Source organism: Anser brachyrhynchus (genome assembly GCF_964034855.1).
Source record: "Anser brachyrhynchus genome assembly, chromosome: 14".
NCBI lineage: Eukaryota > Metazoa > Chordata > Aves > Anseriformes > Anatidae > Anser > Anser brachyrhynchus.
In genome coordinates this window covers 993,649-1,006,499 of record NC_137709.1, presented here as the reverse complement: position 1 = coordinate 1,006,499, position 12,851 = coordinate 993,649, and the positions used below count along the sequence as shown (strand labels likewise).

The 12,851-nt window shown below is 50.3% G+C and overlaps 1 protein-coding gene across 1 annotated transcript in view; it reads left to right on the top strand.

The window, feature by feature from the left end:
* KCTD16 (potassium channel tetramerization domain containing 16) overlaps window positions 1-12,403 on the top strand; it is a 61,127-nt gene extending 48,724 nt beyond the window's left edge. Inside the window, exon 3 of the mRNA XM_080554853.1 lies at window positions 11,512-12,403. Coding sequence (XP_080410979.1) covers window positions 11,512-11,963 — 452 coding nt within the window. The 3' untranslated portion in view covers window positions 11,964-12,403. The remainder of the gene's footprint in view (window positions 1-11,511) is intronic.
* The last annotated feature ends 448 nt before the right edge of the window (window positions 12,404-12,851 follow it).

Genomic DNA, 12,851 nt, shown 5'->3' with positions numbered 1-12,851 from the left:
AGAAAATAAACCAAGCTAACCCACAGCAAGATTAAACTGCAAGATATGGGATTTAAGGCAAAGCCCACTGTGGCTAGGAATGTTTCTCTCACATAAACCAAATTTATCTCTATAGAGCAGAAGGCTATTTTATGAGGTTCAGACAAGAAAAAAAAAATAAAAGCTTCCAGAGAGAGTTTCTTAAATAGCTCATAAAAACCTAGCATCTGCCCCTCTGGAAAGGGCTCTCTGATTCTCCTACAAACACAGCAGCCAGGCGCTGGGTACCACCATCCCCTGGCTGTGGATTCAGGCTTTTCTCCTTTGTTCTGCCGGCCTTTGAATGCATTTGTCAGAGTCATGCTCCAAATAATTAATAAACAACAGCCCTGCAGGGCTACTTCCTTGCCTAGCATCCTCTCACACTCTGATTTTCCCCGTAGCCGCAACGCTTGCCTTGAAGCAAGGGCTGAGCTGCGGGGCCAGCTCGGGGGTGACAGCCCCTGCCCGCCCCGGCGATCGATGGGCAGATGTGCCAGAGCCACACGATGTTGTTCTTGAGAAGCCATTTATGAAAAATGAGGCTTGGTTCGATGCTATCGAAAATGCACTGCTACAGCAAAGAACATGAGTTATTTATTAGCGCCCGTTGTCAGAGTGAAATACCACAAAGAGTTTTCTGTGATTCTAAGCAATAAATAAGCAGGGAGTGCATTGCAAACACCCCTGGTCACGCTCTGCTCCTCTTGTAACATTGATTCCTGGTAACTAGAAACGTAATTTGTGACTTCAATTAGGGATGCATCCTTACAGGGCAAGAACGGTGCTGGCATCAGCCGGTGCCACCAGCCCGGGTGCAGCCTGCTCGGTCAGGAGGTGCCACAGCCACTGGGCAGCCCCTGCCCATGCAGCCGGTGTCCCGCGGGGCCAGCTCCTTCCTTTGTGAAGCGCTGAACAATGAGTAAAGGATGCTAGATTGCTTAAAATAAGTCTAGGGTGAGAAAACCGTCTCATGGCAATTAGGAGATTAGCCATGACTTTGAGCAGGGAAGAAAAAAGTGTTTTCCAAAATAGTTGTTTTCAATAAGCAACTTTTTCAGCGGTATCTCGCTGGAGGAGAACCATTTCTGGCCACGGAGCTGCTCCCCTGCCCTCGCCCTGCCACCTGGCGCAGGAGCCGCGGTGCGTCCCGCTCCGCAGCAGGGCCGTGCACCGCAGCGCTGCTCAGCTCGCAGGGCGCTCGTTGTTCCTCCCCGCTCTGCCAGGGCCGCCTGGGCTCGGGGCGCAGCTCCAGCAAATGGGGCTGAACTGGGCAGGAAAGAAATGCCGTTCATGCGCTCGCTCTGGGGTGATAACTGCATGCTGCTGCTGCAGCCGACCCCGTGCCTGGCCTGGCAGTGCTCGGCCTGTCCAGCCCGAGCGGGCGGCGGGCACACCGGACTGCAGCACGCTGCTCCTGCTGTAGCTGCCTCTTGCCTCCAGGAGTTGTGTCCTGCTGGACCTGCCCGCGCCACCAGCTGCTGCAGGAAGCATCCAGCCTGTTGCTCAGCGCTGTACAGCTATTTAGGTCATTTGATTTTTATGTCAAAATAACTCTGTCAGGATTTTCCTGCCTTTGGTGCAAAGCCAGGCAAGTTAAAGACGTAAACCAAACCGCTGTGTTGCCCAGGACCCGACTCCAAGCGGTACTTCCTTTCCTTCCTTTTCTGGGTACGTGCACTTGGCTGTGAAAGCAACGCAGAGCCTGTGTGCAGCTCGGGCAGGCCCAGGGCAGGGCTGTGGGGCCCCTTCCTCCATGCACCTGCTTTTGGGGAGCACCACGGGGCTGACGCGTCTCCTCCGCTGCCGGCCCTACGGCGGCACCGCTCACAGCTCCCACGCTCTGCTTCACCTTTGCGCTGGGAAATCACAAAATGGTTAATAACGCACTTGTTGAATACGTTGGTTGCCCAGAAATGTGCCTTTCTTGTTGCCAGCACGGGCAGCAGGAGGAAGCCTGTGCCTGCGTTCCTGCTGCCAAATGCCCGCCCAGCGTCCTCCTGCCCGCGCGGTGCCGCCGCGGGTCTGGTCTCCGTCCGAGCTCCGTCCGAGATACTTGTGCTGCCTGGAAATCCAAAGAGTGGGTGAATGTATTTATTCAGTAATATCAGAGCCGACATTTTGGGAAGTTTTGAAGGGAGAGGTCCAGCAAGTGCCTGAGATCCCTTGTCTCCTAGGTTTTTAAATCCTGAGCTCCAAATTTTTGCCCTGTCTGCCAAAAAAAAAAAGCAGGAGGAAACCGAAAAGCAGGCTCCTGTGGCTCTTTTTGATTCTGTTTCCCGGGAGTTCTTTGCACCCATGTCATTTGTGGTGGGGGTAAAGAGGACCACGCAAATTATTCCACATTATGTTCAGAGTAATGGCAAGTCTTAAAATAGCTCTCAATTAGCAATTGATTGCAATTAATTGGAACAACATAGACTGACATGATGTTTTCATATCTCTAGAGCATTCATCAGTTCACGAGTCCTAATTTTTAAAAACTCAAAAACTGTGGCTCCCGTATTATCATAACCATCTGTCGGCAATTTATAATGTATATTTTGAAGAAGCAGGAGTACTGCACACTTTGTCTTTGCTAATTAAAACAGGTTTCCAAAAGGCAGCTCAGGTTTGAATGTAAACTGTGAAGGGTTTAACAAAGTAAAACCTAATAGTGGTGGGTTTTACCTATATGTATGTAAAGACGTGTGGTTTTATATGCATGCACCCCAAGGTGTTTTGTGCTGGCTCCGAGCCGGGTGCTGCCATGGCTGCGAGGCAAGCAGAGGGCACGCAGTGCTGCTCTGGGGCCCTGCCGCTGGCGTTAAGGCTTGGTGACACCGGTCTAATCCTGAAGTCTTTGCGTTGGCACCTGAGGAGTCAGCAGTCACCCTCAGGTGGGTAACTCCAAAATTAGGGTGCTGGAAGGGGACGTGCTTTCCGATTACTCAGCCTAGTCCTGTTGTACCTGTGCTTTAATTAAAGGAGGGTTTGAACTTCTTTCTTCATTAATATCTTGAGTATGTCGGTGCCAAATGCCTGTGAGGGTTGAACCCATGACCCGTCTGCATTACTTCGCTGGTGTCCGGCCTGGTCAGCTCATGTGCTGCCGGGGGAGTTCACATCTTCTGAGCCGCCATGCAATCGAACTTCATTTTCAAGAACTTGAGTATGAATTTAAAGTCACAGAAGGTAAAAGGAAAGATTATATAAAGATTAAGTATTAAAACAGCAGTAATAAAGACACAGAACAGTCTTAAATTTGAGGAGTTAAGGCTGGACTCGATGAAGGAAGGTGATGTTGGTAGTGGCAGCTATTAATTCTAGGTGCACCAAACTTAAACAAGCTGGAGATGTTTGACAAAGGACAGAAAGAGCAAATACTATTGGCGGAAGACTTTTGCATCATTTTTTTCATTTCAATGTAATTTTCCTAGAGGAAGATAAATGCCATAGTCCTGATGGCCAAATATTGTTTTCAATCCCAGTATTTGGAAAGGAAAATACAGAGCATAGAAGCCAGCAGCGCTAACCTACCCCTTGCCGTACTGGAAATGCTGAACAGTCAGGCCTCTGCAGCTCTTCCCCCCAGACGGTTCGTTGTACTTTTCTTTTTCAAGCCGACTGCTTGCTAAACTGTCGATGAAAAATACAGGCGAGTCTTGAAAGAGTATTGCTTAGGTGTGCTCTTGCCGTGGTCTGGCCAAAGACTTTATGTTGTGGATGAGAAATAAAAGGTAGAAGCAGATAAATCTGAGTTGCACCAGCCTGAATGATTTCTCCAGTGCTGCCAGAGAAGGGGTGGGTTAAGCAGGCAGCGCGGTTAGGCTGATAAGGAGGTTTTAAAAAGGGGTTGATTTGAAGAGAAACAGCTAAAGGCAGCCAGCTGACCTGACTGTGCTTGCTGGCTGAGGTGAGAGCAGCTGCACTGCGTCTCCGGGAAGCCAGCGCGGGGGCTCCGGGAGGAGGCCGAAACGTTCATCGCACGGCCCAGGGGTGCACCAAAGAATAAATTGACCATGGAGGCAGTTTTCCTCTGACAAAAAGGCTTTGGCTGTGAAGTGCAAGGAGTCTTGAGGTATGTCACAACTTTCAGAAACAGCTTGACGTCAGTGACCACATGGGACCGAGTCCTCCAAACGCTTTTTCTGCTTCTCACCATATTGTTGCTCATATTTTTCACAACTTTCCACTCCGAATTTTAACTTCATCACATATGAATTTGAAAAAGATCCATAGAAAAATATTTTGTCTCCTTTATAGGCCCTCTGCAATTTTAACATCATCTCTTATATGTTTTCTCCACCATTTGGGGAACTTTTTTTTTTTTCAAACAAACCTTATATTCTTAGAGAAGTCCATTTCAAGAACTGAGTGTCTTAGGAAAGATCACAGCAGTACTGATAAAATGACAAAATGCTGGGAGACTCCTGATAAAATTGTACGTGCTGGCTAGGGACTGGCTGAAATTGTCTTGCACAAATGGTAGACTTCCTCGGACAGACATTGCTGGTTTTTACACTGGTTCAGAAATTTTAGATGGTTTAAAAAAAAAAAAAAAGGGGACTGGGAAGGAACCAGGTGTCTGCAGAGAGCAGCTCAAATCCTGGCAGTGAGCTCAGCCCAGAGCAAGATGCAGAGAGGAGCAAATGGAGGGGCTCCTGGGCTGCTGGCGCAGCCACAGCAGCACCAGGTGTCTGCAGCTGCTCCCAGAAGGGTAAAAAATGGTGTTGCCTTTGGGCAGGGCCTGGCAGCAGCCGTGCCCTCGGCTGAGTCCCGTCCTCCCCCGTCACTGCTGTCTTTGCACACATGGGAGAGTTCAAACCAATAACGTTACTGTCAAGTCCTTCCCTGGGTTTGTTTGCCTGCTGAAATTTTACTCGAGATCCTTGATCCTGAAAGCAAATAAACCTATTGCATGTCCATCCTGCTGCCAGCGCTGGTACCAGAGCCAATTACTTGCATGGCATTTGTCATTGTTCCTAAGCTTTACCTTGGTAATTTTATTTAGACAGGGGCATTTTCTGCTGATAAATCTGGCTAGATTACCAAGTCAGAGTGTATTTATTAAAACACCAATTAGACCTTAGTCTCTCATCAATCACAACACCTTTAATTCATGCATGGATGAAAAAACTGTTTGAGGCGTTGTGCACGCATGAATGAGTGATCTAAATCAAATTGTCACTTCACCGGCATTACCTTATCTGCAGACGTAGCGGCAATCAATTTTTTATTTACCCAATGAATAATGTGTGATATATTTAAATGCCTCAACACTCTGTTTTTGTGGTGTTGAAAGGAGAACACTTGCTTCATGAGGTTGGAACGAAAGTGAGGGTGGAGGAGAGGGCACGGGCCCCTCGGATGCTCAGGCGATGGGACCCCGGTGGGACGGAGGTGACGGAGGTGGTGGGAGCTGGGCGTGGGGTGGCTCCGGGGCTGCGCTGCTGATTTCTGCTCGAGGGGGGCTGGCCGCTGCGGTGATCCCCAGCTGAAGAGAGAGTGGGGAGAAGGCAGCAGAAAGGGAGAGCAGAGAGAGTGCCTTCGCTATTTTGGAAGGAAAAAAAATATATTGAAATTTCTTGTAGAACAGTAATTTGTGAGAGTCTTGTTCTGAAATATCACAACATTGTGTTTTTTATAAATCTGATACGTTATAAAAGAAAATTAGCTGTATGCAGTGTGATATTAAAATCATTATAATATGGATGTCAAAATGAAAGGAGGTGTTGAAGTGATCTAGCTGAGCGCTTTCCCAGTGCAAATGTCATCAAACTCACCAACTGCTTTTAGAATATTTCAATTTCAAGAAAACAGCATTTATCTGTGAATAATTACCTGAAAAGTGTTCATCTGGTTCTCCAGGGATCTGTCAGAGGTTTCCACACATCTGATTCTGCTCCCTCTGCCTCTCCCAGGCGGGCTCGGAGAGCCGGGGTGAAGGTTGGCTCCCAGAGCAGCAGCCGGGTACCGGTGCAGGAATTACATCCGTGGCTGCCCGAGCCCCGGGCTGAAATGCCCCACGCCAGCCCCAGCAGGGGATGCCCCTGCGTGGAGAAAGCTCTTGTTCGAAGTTACTGGGTGAGCTAATGCCAAAACCTACTTCGCAATGTGGCTGGAAGTAGGGGAGCGGGGGATGTCCGACCTGCTGCAGCAGTGGGTTTTGGGGCAGTTTTAGGCACTTCAGAGTGTTTCTGCGAAATCTCCACTGTTGGAGCATCACGGCTGGCGTTGGAGCTTGCTGAGGGAAAGGGAGGAAGGGCAGTGCTGCCCTGCGGCACCTGAGGTCACTTTCCCCATGGTCAGCACTTTGGTGCACCTTTGCGTCTGAGATGGACTTAATGACAGCTAGTGTTAGGGTCTATGCACCACTTCCAACAACAAAAAACAAACAAACCAGCCCTTTCATTAATTTTGGTCTGAAGGTCCCATGCTAAGCTTATTTTATGCCATAACCTCTCTCTCCTCATGGGGTTTTTGCACGCTTGCTGTCCCACTTCACAGGATTTCCCATTCCCTGCTTGCAGTGTATTTGTTGTAAAAGCTGGAGCGGAGAAGAGAAAACCAGTGGCTGATGGTGTGTGTGTCAATTATACATCAGAAGCTTTACTGCTTCTTCAGAAGCTTCTAATAATAATAATTACAACTAGGGTAGTGGAAGAGAAATGTGCTGAGATCAGGGAGAAAGGCAGGAGAGCCGGGCCAGAATTAATTAGCCCCTTTTATCCAAGAATCTCAAAGCATTTAGACATTAATTAATGAAGCCTGTGGTTACATCAGTGCAATGCACGGTCTGGGGGCTCAGTGACTGCCCTGCTTGGCCGTGAGTCCTGTGCAGAATGGTGTTGCTGCAAAATGCAGAGAAATATTTTTTTTCCTCTCTTCTATCCCTGTCATCCTGACAACTCCCAAAGCCAGGATGAGGAGACCTGTCCCCCCCACAGCATTGTGGCTGGGCAGGTTCACACCGCTGGGGCCCAAAATCCCACTCCAAGAAGCGAATAGGTGGGTGCAACACCCTGTAAGAGTAATCTGGAAAATGTTTGGCAAAGCACATGAAAACCACCCGTGCTGTCCTTGCACAGGGGACAATCACTTGTCTTAGTCCTTGTCCGAGCCTGTGGTGCCTCTCACTTTTTAGCTGATTTCAGGTCGGTTCTCTAGCATCAGTCTGCGTTGTGGGGCTGTACACAGGTACACATTTCCTTTCTCCTGGCTGCTCCAGCACATGCAGAGGCACGTGGAAGGCGTGCAGTGCACTGCTCCACTCAGCACAGCGCGGTGCAAGGAGCCAGCCGAGGTTTGTCCAGCTTCGGGTGTGCCCAGGTGCGGGGGGCTACCTGGTGGTGACACAGGGCACAGCCTAGAGTCAGGAGCCCTTTGCCTTCCATTCCCCTGGCCATGCTCCAATATGTCCTAAAAAGTGACTTCTTTTTTTTTTTTTTTTTTTTATTCCTTTGGTAGAGGGGTGGCTGAACTCTTCCAATAGAAGATTTCCAGGGGGAGGCCAACAGCACTGATTTTTTGTTTTCTCACATCCTGAGATCTTTTGCATTCCCCTTTGCCATGTGACCTGCCCGTGCAGTGACTGACCTGGCTTACTCACTGATGCACATCAGCTTCTTCTTACCTTTGAGCATACAGATAGTGCAGTTTTTCATTCCTTTTACTCATTTCTAGGAGGCGATTCTTGGAACAAGATTATTTTCTTGACTGATGCCCTCTATACAAAATCCTTATAATTTGTCTCTTGTTCCCTGCTGAAGTCCATCTCTGCTCTTTTTCTCCCCCCTTTTTGCCTCTCCATTTGGGTTCAGCAGAAATGCCTTCTGTTTCATTTTGTACTAATTCTCGGGGAGCACCAAGTCCCTCCGCAGAACCAGTGAGTGGGACTGAGCGTGCTGTGCTGCTGGTCTGCAACCAACTCACCACGCCAAGTCCCCAGGCCCTTGCTAATGATCGTGTTGAGGGGCTGTTCCTAGCAGACTGCGTTACGACCATGCACGCGGTTATCCACAGCTCTGGTCCGCATCTCTGTCAGGCTGACCGATCGTTCTCCCTAGCTTTGATGTCAACTACTTGATGTAACACCGAGGGTAATTTAGTTATTTAAAATTATAAAATTGTGTCTTGTGTGATATGTCTAAAATCTCAAACTTCCTTTCCTTGTCAGAATTTCTCTGTTTTATTTCCTTGCTTCATAGTCTCTGAAACTCTTTTGGCAGCACAAATGCATCCTTCAGTGAGTTCATTTAGCTGGTGAATTCGTTTGACTGATAGCTGGCTTTGGATTTAGGCTCTCAAATTTGTTTTGGCAAGACTGCCTCTGAAACGCCCCGCGTCCCCTGGCTCCTGAGAGGGGAAACCGCTGCTTCGCTGAGCCTGTGCCTGCAGTTGTTTTGTCAGAGCGTGGCGGGAGCAAAGGCTTTCACAGCCTGGGTCTGGCTAAGGCAAAATTAGGCAAAGGGAGTTGGCGAAGCAGGAAACTCGACAGCTATGCCTGTGATTTGCATTGTACACCTGCAGCATGGCGGAGCCCAGCTTGCTTGACTTGTGATCAGATAATTTGAGCTTTAACTAACAGAAACAACTTACTGGTGTAGCAATTACTTTGATCCGGGTTGGCACAGATGCATTTTTCATGTATTGTTGCTTAATACTGGAACATTTATTTTTTTTCTTCCCCTGTAATCTGAAGATAGCCTAATGATTTTTTTTCTCCCGACTTTGTAAGAGCTAAAGGGCAATTCAATTTTCTCCATAGCATTCACACTGTCTTTAGGATTTCCTGACGGACTGCTCTGGCTAGCCTGGTATGTTGTTCTGGTGATGAAAATATGTAGGCCTTTTCTGCACACAACAAAAGCTCTGCCCCTTCGGTAGCTAAAGGCCAGGAGCAGCATGGGCTGGGCAGCAGTGCTGGCTGCAGCGGTGCTGGTGTGAAGGCTGCGGTGCGGCCGTGCTCAGGAGTGGCCGGATGGTTTTGGAGGTCCTTTATCTGCGTCTGCAGACTTCCCCACCTTTAAAAAGGTGTCAAAATGTATATATGGAGAAGAGATCTGTTTCCAGCACCTGGGTCTGGCCTAGTTTTTGCTGGTTTGCCTCACGAAGAGATGCTTTTCTGCCTCCCAGCTCGCATGCAGTATGCCCACAGTTGCTGAATATTCATTAAGTGAAATTAGCATTTATTAGGCCTTAATTAAGTTATAAGAGGTTTATTCTGTGGTAATGAAGCGTGCACTCCAGAGGTGCCGAATGGCAGCAGGTGGGTCCCTGCCCGCACCCCATCTCCTCCCCACTGCTGCGGGGGGAGGCGGCTGGGGGCCGAGCCTGGCGGGGCTGCCGAGCGCGCTGCGGGCCCCAGGGTCCCCACAGGACCACAACCAGAAGAGTGAAGCACGTCGTGCAGAAATCCCCGCGATTCGCGGGTGTGAAACGCGCTTCCTGGGGAGACGTGGGCAGCGTGGCCGGGAGCTCGTCATGTTTCATGCTGCAGAGCTGCAAGGAGCGTGCCTCGGGCCCACGCGGGGCCAGCCCAGCCGCTTCTGGTCGGCAGAGGCTGCCCCGGCCGCGCTGCCCGTGCGGCTGGTGTGGGCGAGCGCCCGTCCTGCGCCTTAGGCCTGAGGGGAACCTGGGGATCAGCCCTCAGTGGAAGCGGTGGCAAAGCACCTGGGCTGTGTAACCCAGCTTGTTGGTGAGGTCTGCCTCTTGTTCACACTCAACTATTGCCCATGGTTCCTCTCTTTTCTTGAGCCTCGGCATTGGGTACAATAGCTACTAATTAACTAGACAATTTCATCAGGTGGCTGTAGCGATGTCCTGTGCCACGGCAGCGGCCTGGTGGTTGGTGTCTGGTGTTCGCTGTCCGGGCAGCGTTGACGCTCCAGGTGCACGCGGGAGATGTGCTCCTCGGCTGGGCGGTGGCAGCGGTGGTGCTCACCAGATGCGTCTCCTCCGGGATCCGCTGCTGTCCTTAAGCACACGCAAGCATCAGGGGAAAACGTCTGGCTTTTCGGGAGAGCAGGAGACAGCAGCGGGGATGCCGACAGAGCCTGGCCGGAGGGAGCCAGCTCTGTGCAGGAGCAGAAGCGGCAGCGCCCGGTGGGGCCAGGCCCTCCGGCGGCTTTTGCAGGAAACCCTGGCCAAGCTGCCGTGCGGCACGGCTGGCAGGCGCGTGTCCGAAGCACACGCCTCAGGTTTTTAGAAAGGCTCGGTGCATAATGCCTTTGTCAAGGCAAAGCAAATTATAAGTAATTTCAATTTAGCCATTATTGACTTTTTTTTTTTCAGACAACATACAGAACAGGTCTTAAATTTAATTTAGCCACACAGCTCGCAGACTGAAAGACTCCGTCATCGTTGTGGAAGAAGAGCAAGGAACAGTTGGGGAGGGGCTTTCCCCTGTTTCTGTAAATTATGTGCATTGTATTCACGGCTACAAAAAAGTTGGAGAAACGGGAGAGCAGGGCAGCTTTGTAACAACGTGCCTCCATGGGCATGCAGAACCCCTCTCCCCAGGGTCTGCTCTCCCAAGGCGCGGGGTTTTGGGGGTGGCAGCGACACTTCCCCCTGTTCCTGGGGTCTCAGGGGGCCGAGGACAGAGCCGCCTCGTGGTCCCGGTGCTGTGCATCCCCCCGGCCTGGTCACGGTGCCGTGGCTGACAGAGAGCTGCCGGGGCTCATGAAAGCAGTGGAGTTCTAGGTGAGCAGGACCGGCCGCAGCACCCACGTTTCCACTTTATGGGAGAGAGCAGGGCCTGTGTGGCTCGTGGGAAGTTGCTCGGCTACATTATGCTTTTCTTGATCTGGATAATATTACCAATCTGCACGAGCTGGAAATGATAATTACATTTTAGTGGGAAGATGGATGCTTCCAAATGACGTTTAAATCCATCATTATCACAGCAGTTTGGTCAGGGAACTGTTTTTATCAATGCCAGCTCTTCCCTTTACCCTGGATTATTGCATTCAGGCAAGTCTCCAGCTGAAAAAAAAATCGAGCCGTGTGCTATATGAATCAGGAAATAAATTAAATTCTGTTCAGGGGTTCCCATCACCGATGGATTATGCAAACGAAGGAGCAAGGTTCCCAGAAGCCTCCCTTCTGAGCGGGACGAGCCCTCCCGCGCGGGCGGCAGCAGGAGCAGCGAGGGCAGGGGCCGGGGGGCTCTGCTGGCCCGGTGCCCGCAGGACAGGGGCTGCTCCGGTTGCACAGTCCTGTGGGCAAAGGTATTATTGAGCCCCAGTGAAGAAAAGATGTCTGGAGAAATTAGCGCTGCTAATTTTTTTTATTGACAGTAATTGAAGAGTAAATTTCCTGAATGTTACTGCCAGGAGGCTGGGACGGCTGCAGGAGCTCGAGCCCTGGTGACGGTGGGGCCCCGAGGGCTTTGCTCTGGTCCAGTCGAGCAGCCCGCCGTGGGTGAACGTGGCTGTGGGGAGCGGGGGGTGAGGCTGGCAGCTGGCAGGGCTCGCAGCAGTCTAACCCCGCTCTCTATCCATCTCGCAGGTGAGCCATCCCGCTGGTCCTCGTCCCACTGCGACTGCTGCTGCAAGAACGGCAAAGGCGACAAGGAGGGCGAGAGCGGCACGTCCTGCAACGAGCTGTCGACATCCAGCTGTGACAGCCAGTCGGAGGCCAGCTCCCCGCAGGAGACCGTCATCTGCGGCCCTGTCACGCGCCAGCCCAACATACAGACTCTGGACCGGCCGGCCAAGAAGGGCCCGGTGCAGCTGCTGCAGCAGTCCGAGAGCCGGCGGAAGAGCGACCTGCTGCGGACTCTCACCTCGGGCTCCAGGGAGTCCAACTCCAGCAAGAAGAAGGCGGTGAAGGAGAAGCTCTCCATCGAGGAGGAGCTAGAGAAATGCATCCAGGATTTCCTCAAAATCAAAATCCCAGACAGGTTTCCGGAAAGAAAGCATCCCTGGCAATCGGAACTGCTGCGGAAGTACCACCTATAGGCTCTGGGCAGGAAGGCGTGGAGCCTTATTGCCATTAGAGCGAGATACTAAGTGATACAAAAATAATTCCCAACAATAATTATTTGTTAGGTCACAAAAAAAAAAAGAAATCCATCTCTAGTACTGCCTAATTTGCCTATTTCACCTTAACATTTATAGTCATAGGGTAACGATATTTTTCCAGTCGTGGAAGCACAATGACAAACGCTTTTATTTGCAAACTCTGAGTCTTACACAAGCTGAATACCTTAAGGGCACAACAATACCGACAACACAAGATGCTCGTGTGCAGATGCTGCTGGTGCCAGTGGGAACCTAGCAGGCAGCGGCCGGGCGGCACGTGGCTGCATGCCTTCTGCATCCTCCTGCTAGCTCGGTGGTTTAGAGGGATGTGCACTGCTCAAAGAAGCAAGTTATGCCATGGCAGTTTACCTTAAGCACGTGTGTATATATATATGTGCATATATATATATGTGTGTATATATATCTCTGTGTATATATATATGTATATATATATATCAATATATATTGCTTAAAGATTTTCTGGCTCTCTCCTTGTAACTGCACTTTCTCAGAAAAGAGCATTTTTTTAGCAGCTGTAGATGTTCCAGTTCTTCTTCAGGTCTTTGAGGGTTGAATAGTAAAGAAACCCCAGGAGAAACTCCATCACGCTGCCTCTCACTCTCTTTTTCTTTTTCCCCTTCTCTGAGACACTGTAAATGCATTTCAGTGGAGACCAGGGACAAGCGTGTGGGTCTTTGTTGCCATCAGCAAAATATCCCATTTGTTTCTGGTGAGCTCATTCCATCTGTGTCCTCCCCACGCCTCTTGTTGTGTTCCTCAAGGCTTTCTGGTGACAGTGGGCTGAACCTGTAATGATTCCACTGG